The sequence below is a fragment of the Siniperca chuatsi genome, linkage group LG17, assembly GCF_020085105.1.
Source record: "Siniperca chuatsi isolate FFG_IHB_CAS linkage group LG17, ASM2008510v1, whole genome shotgun sequence".
Taxonomy (NCBI): Eukaryota; Metazoa; Chordata; class Actinopteri; order Centrarchiformes; family Sinipercidae; genus Siniperca; species Siniperca chuatsi.
Genome location: NC_058058.1, coordinates 4,943,934 through 4,961,690, shown reverse-complemented (window position 1 = coordinate 4,961,690; position 17,757 = coordinate 4,943,934). Strand labels below are relative to the sequence as shown.

At 39.3% G+C, this 17,757-nt stretch overlaps 1 protein-coding gene across 1 annotated transcript; it reads left to right on the top strand.

The window, feature by feature from the left end:
• The first annotated feature begins 1,274 nt into the window (after window positions 1–1,274).
• On the top strand, window positions 1,275–14,222 carry LOC122864393. The gene is made up of 19 exons (XM_044171746.1): window positions 1,275–1,429; window positions 2,387–2,454; window positions 3,059–3,171; window positions 4,885–5,115; window positions 5,284–5,364; window positions 6,752–6,851; window positions 7,013–7,145; window positions 7,718–7,964; window positions 9,194–9,338; window positions 9,462–9,555; window positions 9,661–9,723; window positions 9,868–10,070; window positions 10,758–10,889; window positions 11,361–11,548; window positions 11,752–11,900; window positions 11,998–12,243; window positions 12,327–12,489; window positions 13,029–13,124; window positions 13,529–14,222. Exons 2-18 carry the CDS (start codon window positions 2,418–2,420, stop codon window positions 13,122–13,124), a joined length of 2,421 nt encoding a protein of 806 aa, XP_044027681.1. The 5' UTR covers window positions 1,275–1,429; window positions 2,387–2,417; the 3' UTR covers window positions 13,529–14,222.
• The last annotated feature ends 3,535 nt before the right edge of the window (window positions 14,223–17,757 follow it).

Genomic DNA, 17,757 nt, shown 5'->3' with positions numbered 1-17,757 from the left:
GCAAATGCTTAGAGTAATCAGTTTCTCTCATTTAAACCCTCTGTAACATCTCATAAAACATACTGTACATTATTTTATCACCTTGATACCTTACAACTTTCCCTAAATTTGTAGAAAATTGTAGAAATGAACACGATGTTGAACTGATGACACTGATGAATTAGTTCTGTTTGAGCTGTCAGCTGTAAAATATGGTCAAATAAAAAATTCCCAGTCTTTATCTCTCACGTGTGATAACAAAAATATTACATTAATATTATACTCTATTAAGTACACCAATGAGTAAAGGATTACTTTTTTTTTTTTTGCTTGTTGTCACCTATATTGTATTATGATTTGGCAAATAAATCAACAAATTGTGCGCATGTGTAAAATATACCATGTCTATTAAAAAGTAAATATAAAGAGTATCAACAGTGTCCTTTAACTTTGAGAATTCCAGTATGGACGTCCCAAGTCCCAGTTTCCATCACATGAAGAGAAAACACAACAGTGAAACAGCTCGACCGTGCAACACTGCACCTGTAAAGGCCATCTTTCCCCAAACTTGACTCTGTGGGCACCAGTCAGTAGTCTGATTTCCTGTATGTTTCTCCCTGTAGATACACTCATCTAGAACGTGGACAATGCCACCGTAACCTCTGGATTTTTCCAGCAGCTTTAGTGGAATCTGACAGCAGAAAATGCTTCAGAGATCTAAAACATCGAAAGTTCACTGCATGTTTTTATTTTGAATCAAAAGGTGAGGGGCTTCTTTGTGGGGCACCATTTTTTATCAGCAATCCATACATTAAATAATCCAGCAGAGCTCACAGGAGCAGTTGGACCACAATGCAATGTAACAACAACAGACTGGGGTTTGAATAATATGGAAACTAACGCTTTTACTTCCAATAATACAAGCTATTATTTACTCTGAGCATTTAAAGCAGACACCAGAGAGAATTTTGCTAAATTGAGGATAGTAGTTTCTCCATCCTCTATAACAATGTAAAACCCTTTGTGTCAGTATTTGAGAAATTGTGTTTGTGCTGAAACAGATTCACCATAAAATAAGGTCACTTGGTCTTATGGACCAGGTCTTATAGGCAAAATATTTTTCTCCAGGGCTTCTCAAAGCTTGTTAATTGTTCTTACTTACTGACAGTCACTTACTGCATTTTTCTGAAAATAATTACAGAGAAAAGCAAAGTTACTCAATGGACTGCTGCAGGTCACAAAAAGCTAGTTTGGGGAGTCCAAACCTTTTAAGAATGTGTAAATCTTCCACAAGTCTTTAAGGGCGTGAACGAGAAGGACCTGCATAAAAAGCGACAGATCGAGACACACAGCAGGCACATCTGCCCGAGAGCTGATCCTGAGACAGGTTCGACACCGACCTCCATCTGCAGAGCTTCATCTCCCTGCTGCTCCACCCAACCTCCAGACGGTAAGACCAGCTGCACGCTCTTCCTCTCTCTGCCTGGCTTCATGTGGACGATGCTTATGCACTTACAGGATGACTGCAGATCTTTAAAATCCTTCTGGTTCTATAAAGATGCGTCATGCCAACTCAATTAAGAAAATGCACTTAAATGTATCACTTCTCTGTTATATTCTTATATACCAGTCACACAATACATTGCATTGCTATTCATTTTAGACTTGTAAGATTCTTTTGATTACTTTCAAAGCCCTCCACAGCTTATTTCTGATCTTAGTTAAAGGTTTCACGGTCCAGGCTTAAGAAGAAGCTTTTAGTCTATCAGCTCAAACACAGTGGAATAAACTCCTCCTCAGTGTCAGATCAGCTGAGTTTGTGCCACATTTTAAAAAAGCTTTAAAAAAGTTTCATGTTGTTCCCATTTTGTTTAAATTCTCTCAATTTGATGATTTACTCTTGTTATGTTTTACGGTGAAACTAAAGTTCCTTACAACATCAACCACTTCAATGTTTCCTCATGGCCTTTACGTTTGACACACTCAGACGCAGGAGGGAAGTGTGAGCAAAATGTAAAATGGGTTCATTGGATGATAAAAAAAATAAAAATTAGACACTACTAGTGCTGCTGATAATAATGTACTCAACGTGATGTGATCACTGAGTTACGGCCACTAATGTCCACTCACAATCCGTATTAATCACCTTTGCTCAGTGCGACTGCGTGGGCCTCATCTAAAAGAGTTCACATGGAGCCTTTTGCAGTCAAACTAATTTCGTGAATAAGCCACAACTTAAGGGTTTATTTAAGGGATTTTAGATACAGTAAATTGCTTTTTTTAATAACCCTATGCAGCATGCAAGAAAGGCATTAAAACACTCATCAATCAAATCATGAATACTATCCCTCATACTGTGCTGTGTATATTTGCATGGATTTTACTATGTGAGCTGTATCTCTCCCAGCTCTCCAACAAGTCACTGCCGGGGCTCCATCATGGCGAAGCCGGGTGCTCTGCTTCTCCTTCTGGCAGGTAAGCTAAGCCAGTGAAAAGTGTTTTAGACTAGAACCCTTATTTTAAAGGCATTTGATGACTAGCCTACATTTTCAACATGTAGCGCGCCCTACAAGAGATTTTATTTTACACATTTCTTCCCTGGAACGATTTGTCTATATTGTGCTAATTTCCAATACAAAATTGACCTGAATGATACCTTTTTAAAAACATATGCTCATCCATGAAATCATTGTAAATGAATAAGGGTAAGGGCACCTTTTAATCAACATAAGTAAGTCAAGTTGGGGCAATTTTGTTTCACTGGAGAGATTTTGCACTAGATTCTAGTTTATTGCTCCACTTCTTCATGAGGTGCTTAACCTTTAAGTCCTCACATTTCTGAATAAAATAATACCCTCAGAATGAAGCCAGCTCCTGTAGTGATGATGGAAAATATGTTCTACAGTCTGAGTATTTATTTTATTAATTCATTCAGTCTTTTACACCCAGAAATCCTTGCCTTGATAAATGCCATTTGATGTTAGAATTGGTGTGAATTGGGAATGAAAAGAAAGAAAGTTGGTCTTGATAGATTGATGTATGATGTCTCATTTCTTTTCCCTTCACATTCACGCTGTAGTTGCTGCCAGCCATGTTGACCTTCTGTCTGCTGAAGTTATTGTTAATTCTGGAGTGGTGGACATCAGCTCGTGTCCCATCACCTTTTATGGACGCAAATACTCCATGGTGGATGTGAGTAAAATGAAAGATTGTTTGAGAAAAGGCTTGTCTTTCCCTCTACTGTTGTTACTGTATCTAACAGACAGACTGTTTGACTGCTGGTGACTGTCTATTAGCTAAGATATCTAACACACATTTCAGCGACAGTTCAATAAAGAGTTCAACATTTTGGGAAATGCGCTTATTTGCTTGAGAGTTAGATGAGAAGTGAGGCATCACTCTCATGTCTGTACAGTAAATACGAAGCTACAGCAGCAGCCTGCAGTGGTAGAAGAAGTACTCAGATCTTTCAAAGTAAAAGTAGCAATACTACAGCGTAGAAATACTCTGTTACAAGTAAAAGTCCTGCATTCAAAGTTTTGCGTAAAACAATGCAATTGTGACCCCTTGTCACAAGCTTAATAGTTAATGTATAGTGTGAGCAGGTTGTAGCTTCCCTGCTGTTTCTGTGCTGGATTAACTTAAATAGTCACCTGCTGTAAGAGATCAATCAGAACCACACAGATGTCTTCAAAGCCAAAGCCTTTATTTCCACCACCACAACCACATTCCTTCTGCACAACTGATGGGGAAGAAGTGGTTCTGTATGAAATCAGAATAATATACAAGAAAGAGATAACTGTAAATAACACAATACATGTATACAGTATACATGAAACATGCAAGCTGCTGAACTAAAACTACATGCAGATTACACTGTGCAATGTAGTGCGACCAGCAGTGAAATAGCATGACAGTGTACAGGCTAGAGGCATCTCTGAAGGTGAAACAGCAGGTTTAAGTCCATTGGTAAGGCAGCGCTGTCCTCTGCTGGCCGATAAATGATGTGCAGGGTAAATTACCAACGGCTGCCGCAGAGGCTGAGTTTCATCTGCTGTGCATGCCTTGTTATTTAATGAGCGCACCTACGACGTGGCCCCTGCACATTAATGTTAGCAACACTGCAAACTAACCCAAAGCAAACTTAACTCCAGCTACAGAGTAATACTGAAAGCATACTAGCATACAAGCTGGCGTAACTTAAATTCTTCTAGTCAGTGTGTAGCAGGTCAGCTGAACATACAAAGATGTGCAACTTGTCAGCAGGCAACTCAACTCAACATGTATGAAAAATAAATGGGTACTTGGGTTTAAATGGAGCAGTTCTTTCAAGAAATCTGTTATTAAACTCAACACAACTAACTGAGCTAACTGAAACAGCAGTCTCAGAACAGTGTGTTTATTTTCCCTGTGATCAATATTCAAACTGCATAGTTCTTTCCAGGAAACCTCCAAGAAATGATTAGGAAAGTATGAGGAAGTAACAGAGCCGCAAGAGCATTCGGGCATTACCGAATTCTTATCAGCCTCAAAGAGTAAAACTATCCAGTATTTAAAAATGCAATAATTATTTAAAAAACTGAATTTTGTGTTGTAGAGTGTATTTTTAATTGTATCCTATACTGGTAATAATCTTCTGACCTGTCAGATTTTTTTTTTATAGAACTGAATATCGCCCACAAATCTCCAAATTTCCCCCCAGCTCGCTGTGAACATCTATTTATTCTCTCTATGGCAAAACTGTTCATACAAGTAAAAAAACGACATATTTTGTGGTTTAGGTGTGAAGACTTGTTGGACTGAAAGGTTTTGCACCAAAATGAGAAAGATGTTTTGATGTCATTATTGACTTGATCTCATTATATTTTGGAGTAATTCATGTCTGGTGTCTCTCTGTTTTTGCAGGTGTCGTTCAAAGATTCATCTGCTGTTATTTGTTTCAAAGAGTCCAAAACTGAAACTCCAACAGACTGTGTTTTGATAAAAGATCAGCTGACTGCGGACAGAATGAATGTGACCGTTTCAGCTTTCCAAACAGTTCCTGGATCACCCATTCATCTAGCTGTGCCAAACATCAAGACCACTTCAGACTGCAATGTTCAATTTGACTTAATGGATGGCAGTTTGAGCCTATATGTGAGTGATCATCGGTTCCATGTTTTTAGATCGACTGACTGTCCAGCCTTTTGTACAACATTTCAGAGACATCGTGTGGCAAAGGAACTTCAAATCAAAGTTTATTTCTAACATATTTTGGAAGCCATTTCCTAATATTTTCAGTGTCTTGTCTGTTTATGCTTTCAGATCATTGTTAGTTTCTTCAACTTTGGCGCACAAACAGCTATGTCAAGCACGACATTTTTGGGATATACTTTGGCTACTTATGTAAGTATATGGAAGACCTAACTTTGGTCTCAGAGACGAGCCTGAGTCTGTTACTATGGCAACTTGTGTCCTTCAACTATTCTGCTTCATGGCAAGTTAACTTGATCCCAACCTCAGGCTGTGATGTTAGACTCCAGCTTTCAGCCAGAGGTTAACCACTGGATTTCACAGAGTCTCATCCCTGAGAGGAGCCTCTTGTTCCTCTCGTGTATTGCACCATTACAGTTGAGTATTGTGACCCGAGCATTCAATTATCCTAGAAATGAGCCCAGAAGGTCGTTTAACAAGAATCCTCAAAGACTCTTCTAACCATCTTGATTTAAAACATTCTACCTGCAGCAGGACAACAACAACAACAACAAAAGATTTTTTCCTCTTTCCAAGTTTTGGTTCTTTTAATATTCTGGTTGTGTTTTACAAAAAGACCAAGGACTCGTGTCACTTCTGGCTGCATGGCAACTTGTGAAATGGATTTCAAAAGTATTTTTTGTTGTGCAACGGATTCTGGAAATACCTCCAGAAGCGCGGCACATGTGACCTTCTGGGTTTTCAAACGTTGCCGGGTAATTATTGGGAAATGCTTAGATCTATGAGAGGTACAAACTGGGGCATCCTATGAGATGATTAGCAGTTTAGGAATTGAGCTTGAAACAGTTACTCACTGCTGATATGCAATGCAGTGATGCAATGGTTTGCTCTGTACTCGGCATGCTGGATTTTAAATGAACAGTGACAATGACATTAAAGTGACGATCGGCTTTTGTTTTTAGGGTATTTACGTCCACATAAGATGGAGAGTGTAGGAATTGTGAACCAAAATGTATTTTGAATAAAAACAGCACCAATCTGTATATATATTTTTTAATATTAACAATAGTCATTGTGTAAAAAGAGAGAGCTCACTCACAGTCTAAACCCACAGAGAATGATGAGTTGTTAAGCAGCAGCAGGCAGCTGTTCAGAGAAACTGAGTGCACACTACCTGCCCAGCACCAAACAGCAGACAGACACACGTACTGACTCGCAGCTGAAGAAAATGGAACATTTAAAGCCAGATACTTTTCTCAGGAGTTGGTGGAGACTAAAAGTGTCCAAAAAGGTTGATTAGGAATAATTAGTTTTAATAATTACACACAGGCGAGTGGTGCTCTTAGACTTTGCCTTTGCCAGTCTGGGAATTGAACCGCTGCCATCTGGTCATATGTCGGCTCATTCATCCAATGCTTAGGTCACCACTGCTCCCACTGTCCCACCGAATTGTCCTAAAATTGGAGAAAAATATTTATACACATATAAAAAGGAGGATTGAAGTCATTCATGTTCACTCAGTATTAGAGTATTACAGTATTACACTATTAATCTTGATTTTTGTCAATGCCTTTTCTAGAGCCTGAATGCAACGGTCGGTAGCTCATCTCTGGGTTCGTGGTCGTTTCCTAAATCTACAGACTGGAAATACGTGGACGTGAGCGGATGCAGACTCTCAGGTGGGCAAAGACGGGGCTGGGACTCTTCAGGGCTCCACAAAACAAATTGTGATATTTTAAAATGACTGTTACTTCCTTCCTTCCTTCCTTCTTAAATGTTGTACACTAGTTGGTGAAGTTTACTATTAAACTAATTTCATTAACCTCCTATCACCTCGCAGATGCCCCTTTTGTAGTCAATTCAAGTTACAAGAAGTTGAACCCAGAACAATGCTCCATGCAAGTTTGTGATGCGTCTGCATCCCTCTCTCCTGTCAGTACATGTGGAGCCCAGGAGTTCTGCCAGAACAGCAAGTAAATATGTTTTCTTTATATTATATTATTTCTAAAAATCCGTCTATTTTTTTGATCAGCTGATTAATCTTTCAGTATATAAAAAGAGTTTTCCAATGGTTTAGCATTTCAATAACATTGTCGGACTCACGATGGACAGTTTTTCTTCCTTGTCAAAACCTACATTACCCACAATGCAACTCATCTGCTGTCAGTCCTTTTGGAGATCTGGGTGTGTTGGGCTAGTAGCGGCTAATGTAGCCCGAAACCCAGGGTAATGTTTCAAATCTCTTGTTTTGTCTGCCCAACAGTACAACATAGCAGCAAATCCTTTTTGAGAAGCAAGAAACAATGAATTGATTGACGTCTTTTACGCCATTAATACTAACAACTACAAGCAGTACACCCGTGGAATGACAGACTCCAATAACCCTCAAAATAGTACTAGTAGTAGTAAAATAGTTTTCCCCATGATGAGGAGGAAAGTGACCTTTAGGTCTTTACTTTGCTTTCAAGTAAGGATTCCTATGAACTGGAAATGACATCATCATACGATCAATAAAAAGACATCTGTCCCTTTCCGTCTCCATCAGGTGCGTACAACCCATTCCCGTGTGCACTGTGACTGGCTCCACTGTCATCGATTTCTCCGGCAGAGTCTACTCTGTCCCGGATCGGTGTGTATACGGTCTGATGAAGCCTCAACAAAGCTCGAATTTCACCCTATTGGCGGGTTTCATGGAGCGACGCCGTCAAGATGTGCCGTTTTTGGACCACTTGATACTGCAGCTGGAAGATCCAGGTGTAAACATGTACCTGGAACAAGGTGGGAGAGTCCGGGTAAGCTGCCACAATCCATCTAAAAGCGAGTAACAGAGTTTTTATGGGGTAGTTTTCAAAGGTTTGACCAATCGCTGAAGATCATTACATGCCAGGAGTCACTTTGTGTTGATACATTTAAAGTATAGACAGGTGTGGTGGTACCTTTCCTTTCTGAATTATAGTGGGGCAGAAGTACAAAGCAGCGTAAAATAGGAATGGAAAGTTTTTTACAATTAACTCAGTATTTGTGTTCAATTGTTACATACTAATTGTCAGAGTATTATCTATTTGTGATGATATTTATTTATGTGTAGCAAAATAATCTAACTTTAAACTTCCACTCTTTGGCTTTGGCAGCTTTCAGGTGAGAGATATTTACTCGTTGTTATTTATTCATTTCATCAGTTAGATTTGTATCTAGTTTTTAGTATCATATTTTACTCCTCATGACTAGTAACTAGAGCTGCCAAATGTAGTTTTTAATACAACCCCCTTTATATGGAGAGATAATTAAAGATCCAGATGCACACTATCATCCTGTGTTCTGTTTCCTGCACCTGTGGGTGTAGAATGATCTGTCCAACATTGTTTAAAATGAACTTTTGAATAATAAATGTTTTATTGAGCCACACAAACAAAACATTTAGGTTACAGCCTAAATCCTGCACAGCCATGCATTCAGAAGTTCTCAGAATGCAACATTTTTTATGTGAACCTTACAGTGTAGTGATTTCAGAGCGTTCAACTTAAATACATTATCTGAAAAAAACCCCAGACAAATCAAAAATGACCAGAACCAGAGTACAAACCTGTACAGAATTACAACATCTTCATCATTTGTAAATAACAGCCATTTGAGGATTTCTACCTCTGATGGATGGATTTCTGCATCTATGACTAATGAACGCTGGTGCAACAGGAACATTGTGACAAAGCAAAAATATGATTTGTTTTTTTACCAATGTTCTTATTTACTGACGTCTTCTGTCACTTCTGTCATCTGTTACTTTTTCAGTGTGCTCTTGTTTCATCGTTCTCCCAGGAAAAAAATTAGAAGCTGTTATTATAACTATGAGTGAAGAGAGGAGACATTTTGATGGTGTAATCTGAGCTAAAGATTATTGTCATTTACTGAGTGTTGCCGTGAAAAAGCCTATTTAAGTGGGAACAAGCGCACATGCAAAGCACATGTATGGATGTATGGATGTATTTGTGATGTTTCAGCCAGTGTTTCTGCTGTGATGTAGGTTGACGACCAAATACTAACGCTCACCACCACGACTCAGCTGGTCCGCGGTGTGGAGCTCTCCAAGGACCAGACTGGAGTTACTGCCAAGATACTTTCCCTCAATACGATAGTCTTTTTTGATGGCAACACTGCACATGTGGCAGGTACAGAAAACTAAAGAAGGACAAAATATGTGTACCTTTTTAAAAGTATTTACGAATGCCAGCTGTGCTCATTAGGTTGAAAGTTCATTGGTTTGTCTTTAATTGTCTCTTGACATCTACCAGGACCTGCTGGAGCTGTAAAGGGCTTGTGCCCCACTCCAGCCAGTCAGACCACCACCCTGAGTGCAGAGAAGTCCTCTTCTTACAGTGCACGCGGGTACAACTCAGTCACAACAACATGAATGCACTGACTGATGTTACCTGTTTATTGATGTTGTATGGGTTTCAAATTGAATGTGCTGCGCTGTTTGTCTCCCCCTAGCTGCGAGCGTCAGCCCAACGACACCGTGGACAGTACGATCGTCTGCAGCCTCGCAACTGAACAGTAAGAACTGACCCATTCAAACACACACTGAACACTCCTGTCAGCCTTAAAACAGGAACGAGTCATCTTTATCACACAGTCCTGAGGTGCCATGACTCTGTTCAGAAAACTGGTCATTTACTCTCATCCTTCCTCTGTGAACAGCTGTAATCTCATGAGGCAGGCGCCCTTCACTGCTTGCCACAGCCTCACTGACCCAGAGCCCTACATAACCGCCTGCACAAACACTTTGTGCAAATACCCAGAGGTGGACGATCTCAAGTGCCAGTTTTTGGAGGCTTACGCCAAGTCCTGCAACCTGAAGGGCAGCATCGGGCTGGAGGACTGGAGGTCAAAGGCCAGCTGCTGTAAGATCGTCACTCACTTTCACTTCTGTGTTTCATACGATGAAATGGGGCGAGATGAGATAAGCGAAAATCAAAATGTATTGATTTCTGCCTGCTGTTCCAGGCTGAAACAAATGAATCATACAGAAGAGAGAAAGTAGAATTATTGACAGAAACAGAGCAACTTGGGGTTAAATACACCAAACACAAGCTTAAGTCTAAATGTATTTAAAATATATATGATATACATATACTAGTAAACAAATTTGGTGCAGTATACATTTGTTTAGTTAATTCCACTTGATCGTTGCGATGGTGATGGAATTCAGTCCCTTTACTTAAGAAACTATAATAATTTACAACTGCGTAAATACTGCAGAATGATCAGCAAAAGGTACTTAAAGTAGAAATATGTAGCAATGTAAGCAGCATTTTAATGTTCATTTTAAATGTTTTTTTAATCTGGTGTTATTTAAATATACCTTTTTTACTAAATCTATAATAATGCACCACATTTCATAAGATCATGACATGTTTTGTATGTATAATCTTGATCTGAAAAGTAACAAGTTGCTATTGCTGTCAAATAAATGCAGTGGGAATTAGAAGTATAAAGAAAAAAAAAAAAAAATCCTTTTTAAGATGTTCATGTCATTCATCCTTCACTTGATAGTGAAGCTCATCATGTGTCTGTGTGTCTGTCTGTAGCTGCTGTCCCTCAGGCCTTCTGTCAGGACCAGTACTGCAGCCCTCATGAGTTCTGCGGCGAGAAGCTCGGTGGAACCCGCTGCTACTGTCGGGCCATTTTTGCCTCCAAGTACAAACCAACAAACGCTTTAGGTACTGAGCAACAACCGTGGCGTGAAAAGACACCGTTAAGGGATGTAATGTTTCTTTAGAGGGAGAGTTGATCCAGACGTCCTGTAGCATTAGACAAAATCATCAGGATCAATTTGATGATTCCCTCCTGACCACAGCTACTGAATGGGGTTTTATTTATTTATTTAAATTGTTATAGCAAATCACCAACCAGTAGAGTTGGCTTTCTTTTATCTTGGTACATCATGTTTTGATCCTGTTATGAGAAGATTAACAGTTAACTTTGGTGTCCCCCCTGACTTTTTCTCCTCGGATTAGTGTTTAATTAAAAACGGGATGTGTTTGTGCCTCCATAATAGCTCTGAATCAAAGAAATGGTTGTAAATTTTAAAAAAAGATCAGCACAAACCAGCTGTTGCTTACTGAATACCTCGACCCCAAATAAATCCATATTGACGTGGCGATGGCTTCTTTGTCCTGTTGGGTGTTCAGGCGAGCCGACAGTCTGCATGAATAACTCTGCCACTCTTGCTCTGGCTGGATGTCTGCTGGAGGACAATGGCATCGACTACTCCGCCTTACAGCTCAATGACCAGAAGTGCAAAGGTTACATGGACGAGCAGACCCACATGGTGACTTTCAGCTTCGACGGCAGCAACACCTGCGGGACGGAGGTTACGGTGGGTACTCTCCTCTAGTTTTTTGCTCTCAACATGTACACACATGCTGTTTTTGCTGATCACTTCCCTGCAGACTGTAATGGCATAGTAATGAGTCTCAGCCAGGCTGCCATATATTAATATTTACAGGAAAGGTTAGGCTTCCAGGAAAGGCCTTCCTTTGGCATGTGAGTTTTTCTTCACCTGTTCCTTTCACAATCTAGACGAAAGACAACCAAATCATCTACAAGAACGCCATCAAGATGAGTACCAGCTCCGGCATCATCACCCGCGAGGACCAAGTATATATCGACTTCTCCTGCTTCTACACCCAGCCAGACGTCAAGAGTGTGGCCTTCAAGATCAAAGATGGGTGTGTGCTGAGCTTCACCTGGTTGTTAATGTGCTGACTGAAGCTTATTGTAGTTAAAGTTTAGGACAGCTGAAGTGTGTGTGTCTGTGCTCTCTAGCTCTGTGGTGCAGCATATTGTATCTGGAGTTTGGAATTACACTCTGACGATGAACGCCTACACCAACGCCGGCCGCACAAACCTCATCAAGCCGGACACTGAGATCGGGCTGAACCAGAAGATCTGGGTGGAGCTGAAGACGGAGGGGCTGGACGGCAACATGGTCGCCTTGGTGACCAAGTCCTGCTGGGCAACCAACCAGCTGTCACCTACTGATAGTCTGCGATACAACCTCATCATTAACGGGTGAGAAAAAGCTCAAACTGAAACTTTGTCAGTGGCTTTACTGCTGATGAAGTCATCATGACCGTCTTCCTGTTTCTGAACAGATGCCCGAACCCCGATGACCAGACGGTGAAGGTGGAGGGAAACGGACTGGGAACGTCCAACTCCTTCTCTTTCAACATGTTCCAGTTCTCTGGGAAAAGTGGCGAAATCTACCTGCACTGCAAACTGGAGCTGTGTGCCACACAGGGCCATTCCTGTGCTCAGGTAAGCAGGGTGGAGGAAATACTGCTTTACTAAAGTCAAAGTAGTAATACAACAATGTAAAAATAGTCCTGCATAAGTACAGAAGTATTATCATCAAATTGTACTTTAACAAAAGTAAAAGTACTCGTTATGCTGAATGGTTCCTTTCATGGTGTTATAAAATTATTATCATTGATCCATTAATATGTGAGCAGCATTGTTGTTGTAGCTGGCTGAGGTGGAGCTGATTTTAATACTTTATAAAACTCCAATGTTACAAAATCATTTCTGTCTTAAAAACCTTGTTTTGCTGTGTGTCAAGAATATTTCAGCCTGTTTTCAATTTAAATTTTGTTTGAAGTTTAAATTGAATGATTCTGAAATAATAACATAATAATAATAATATTAATAAGTTTCTGTGCTATATAATTAATACATAATGCTAAAGAGATACTATAATATTTGTATACAAAAAGCAAAACATTCACAAAGTGTTGTTGACCTTCATAAAGCCGACACAGTCTGAAGCCTGAACTCTAGCCATCCTCTCTGTCTTACAGTCCTGCGGTACAGGTGCTCTCAGGAGGCGCAGATCTTCCAGGTCTAAATATGCAGATGAAAACCCAGCCCTCATCACTATGGCCTGGAGTAACTAGGTAAACACAGCTCCCCTTTTGATTCATTACATGGTATGTATAAAGCCACTCAGAGTAAAGTCTGTCAAGGCTCTGAAGTCTAAAAAGCTCCCGCAATATTTAAGAGGGCTCCAGAAGTATCCTAACCCGGAGGAAGAGGACTCACACATTCCTGAATTTAATTTGTTTTTAATTAATTAATTTTGATCTTAGTAACTAACCAGAAAGACATTTGAGAGAGAAAGGTTGGATTGAAAAACATCATGCTGGTGATTTAGCTTTTCATGGAGCTAAACATGTAAAGTTTGTCCTGTGGGTGGCGCTAGAGGAAAGGTCATGGAGTCATTCAAATTTTGATATTTTCCTACATCAGAGATCAAATATAAATCACGACGAATCTGAGTTTTGTCTGGTTGTCTTCTCAGCTGATTCCCGACTGAACCTGCGTCCCGATAAGGAGCCTCACTGGTTTTGGAAGGTTGTTTGAAGTTATTGTTGCTGTGAAACCAGATATAATTGCCATAACACCGATCTTCATTTGACCCACCTGAGATATTACATATTATTTCTGCAGAATCTGTGGGGTGCTGATTCAGCCCACTGATTCATGCAAATTATTAATGAGATTTTGAAATGGAAGATAATCTTTGATGAAATAATAGATGTGAAGAAGTGAAGTGAAGAAGAAAAATAATCAAAGAAGGGTTTTATTTACTATTTGCACTACTTCCTGGCACTGTGGGTTCTTCTAAAATATATATATATATTTCTTTACCATGATGTTAACTGCCTACTTTAAATGCACACAGCCTAAATGCTACCCAGTGAATGCAGAAACTGAATTTCTGTGTTTTAGTGACATGAAGTTAAAAGAAATTTGTGACTGAAAGACGCTTTGCAGCAAGAAGGTTTAGAGATCCAGTGGAAGGAAAATACTGATGTGAATGTGAACGCAACATTAAAATGATGATTATTAGTGGATTGAAGTTACTATAAATGAAGATTATCAGTTGAAACTGGCTGTAATTACACTGAGACGTGCTGTTGTACCATTGTTATGTTATTATTGTTATTAGCATAGAAATCCCCCAAAAAATAAAGGGAGTGGGTTAAAACAAACATGAGTTCATCTTTTTTTTGGCATCAAAACCTATTTGCTTGATTTACATTAGCGTGTGTGTGTGTGTGTGTGTGTGTGTGTGTGTGTGTGTGTGTGTGTGTGTGTGTGTGGGAACAGATAATGTGGCTAACACAGAGTTAGTAAACTCAGATGTTGATCTTAAGATAATGAAGGAGCTCTAACATCAAATCATTAAGGAAATGTCCTTCACTTTTATTTGCATCGCTGAGACTTAACTTCAGCATCTTTAAGCTACAATATTATACTGTATATATTTTTTAGTCTGTTGTTCTCAAAAACATCTTAATATGTAATCTGAAGTGACTAAGGCCCTAAAATGTAAGAAAATGTAAAATGTAAGACAGTTACCACGCCCTCTCAAAGTCTCAGGTCTGCAGAGACACCCTACTCAGAGAGACACCCTACTCTGGCATGGGCTCTTCTTCTTCTTTGAGGTTTTACGGTTACCGGTTGGCCGTAAACATCGTAAATGTCTTGCAAAAAGGGCGAAAAGGGCAGGTGCTTGAGCACCACCTGGGGTCTATCTGTGCACGTGCCTGGAGTTGGTGTTGTGAGGTGGGGAAGCTTCATTTAATGGTAAGACAACATTTGGTTTCAGCCATGTCGCACATAAACAAATCACATCCAGATTATGCTCAAGAATCAAATAATTTATCAGTTAGGATTCGGTGGATAATGATCTGATATTCATAAAACCAAACTTGACGGTCTTGTTAGGGCTGCAGCTTTCAATACTAGACAAACCAGTTGAACGCACACTATTGTTTAAAATATCATTGTAGGTTGTGGCATTAAGATTTCCTGTAATTGGACATGTGGTGTATCAAAGGGGCAGTCCAGTTTATCCAGTAATGTCCATATTTGTTCACCGCAACAGCAAGAGTTTGTGTCTTTTTGTGTTTGGGCTGTCAGCTGTAAAATATGGTCAAAAAAATGCATAGTATTTAAAATGCACCTTTTTCCACGTGCGTGAGAGCGGGCGTGTGTATGTGAGTGTGTGTCCGCTGGAGCCATTTGGCTCCCAAGGCCCCCCCCAATCAAATTGTATTTTCCATAAAGTCAGATGCAGGATGTAAAACAGCAGTGTCTTATTCTCTTCATGTGATGGGCTCACATCTGTGGCTGTCTGTGATGGGAACTGGGACTTGGGACGTCCATACTGGAATTATCAAAGTTAAAGGACACTGTTGATACTCTTTATATTCACTTTTTAATAGACACAGTCTATTTCACACATGCGCACAATTTGTTGATTTATGTGCCAAATCATAATATAATATAGGAGACAACAAGCAAAAAGTGTCATTTAAAAAAAAAGTAAACCTTTACTCTTTGGTGTACTTAATAGAGTATAACATTATTGTAATATTTTGTGATCACACTTGAGAGATAAAGACTTGATAAGATTTGTAACAGGCTATCTAATCAGGAGATGATGACTTGTTATTTAATCACAAATACATTTCTGTTCACTTTTTTACCTTTAACTGAGGAAGATCATCTGTGGTTAATAATAATTCCAGTCTTTTCCAGGGAAAAGGCAGTACTGATGGTGTTTTTTCTTGTTGCTTTTCATTGACTTGCTGCTCAAGTTATTTTTCAGTAAATACTTTTGTATTTTGTGAAGTTGTTATTTTGATGACTACTTTTACAAACTACTAAAGTACAACAACAAAGATTGATTTGAGTAAAACTTGAGTAAAAGTTACTTTGAGTAAATCTTTGTTGTTAGTAATCATGTTAGTAATCTTTCTGTCTTCATGGGATCAAGAGTAACCTCCTAGAGTGTGAACAATTCACAGGGGTGCCCAAACTCTTTCCCTTGGAGGGCCAAAACTGAAACTTAATGGTGGGCCAAAAGGAAATCCCTATTGTATGGTATTGTTAAGATGCAAAATGGTACTAGGATCCAAAGTTCCCTTAATTGACTGACTTCCTGCTCAAAGTGTCACTCTGATAAAACAGATATGAAAATAAAACAGCATGAACTTTTTAAAAATAAAAATCTTTTCACTAGAAACATCTGGCGGGCCCACTTTGGGCAGCCCTGCACTAAAGCATCATGACCAATAAATAACACTGACAACTATTTAGTGAAGTCTTTACAGCCTCATTCTGTTATAGTTAGTCCAAAAGTGGACCCAAGCGCAGAACACAGACTAAGAGGCAGGTGAAGTTGATTTATTGAATGGGTTGAGGAGATGCTTTGGCTGGTTATGGCAGAGGGTTGAGGAGGAATGGAGAACGGCAAGGCAGTGGGGCCGGCAGAGGTAGCGGGGAAGCGTTGGTTAGAAAGCAGGCAGGAGTTCTGAGGCACAGGATCCAAAACCAGAGTTAATCACTGGAAGAAGAACAGTATTCTTCTATTGTTATTTAATTTCATATACTTCTATTTATCTATTTAATACGTGTCTCTCTTTATCTGGACTTATTTGTGTTCTTGTGCTGCTGCAACACCTGAATTTCTCCTCTGAGGATTAATAAAGGCTGATCTTATCACGGGCACAAGAGGAAATTTATATCCAACGCTACTACATACACAACATTTATTTTACGAGTTTGATTTGGTCTTTTCTCATTGGTCTAGGTGCTTATGAATGAAAAATTCTCTGGATGTATTTTCCAGATGTGAGTTATGTGTACAGTACTTGTTATTTTTAGCGGTAGTAGTATTTAGGTTTGACCCTTTCCTGTACTCCTCTGAGGTAAAAAAAAAAAAAAGTTTTTTTAAAAAAAAGGATGTGAAAGCAGTTAATTAATAAAAGAATGTTTTAAAAAACAACCTTCTGTTTAAGGAAGGCACCTGAAGAAACTGTTTGACAGAGTGAGAGGAAACCACAGGTCCAGCCACAGCAGGGGGGGAATTGGTTAAAAGCACAGTACATTTTATTTTTATGATTGTTAGCTGTATTTGTAATTGGCCCTTTTCTCTACTCTGTTGATTTAGAAAATGTTTAAAAAGTAATTTCAAAAATGGTCACAAACAGAGGTGAAAGACAGCAGAGATCATAAAGGGGATCCTACTCAACTGGAAAATGAAATATTTTAAACCATGTGATGCATTTCTACAAACTACTAAAGTACAACAACAAAGATTTACTCAGAGTAACTTTTACTCAAATTTTAATCAAATTAAACCATGTTACTAATCGTTCTGTCTTCATGGGGTCAAGGGTCAACTCCTAGAGTGTGAACAATTCACTAAAGCATGATAACCAATAAATAAATAACACAGCCAACTATTTAGTGAAGTCTTTACAGCCTCATTTCCCATCACACACATCCAAACTCTGACGCTCACATGTCGATTAGATCGCTTTGCGCAGTCCTGTTTTGGTTCTACTATGTTTTTCTTGCTGTCACAGTAACCCATAAGAATGCCATCATCCTGTGCAGCTGCCACAAACTCTGGGAAGTTTTGTACTCCAGAAGATGCAGTGTAGAAATACTTCAGGGAGTGTTTCACTGCAGGACAAACAAGGTTTATATGTTCAGTATAAATATACACACATC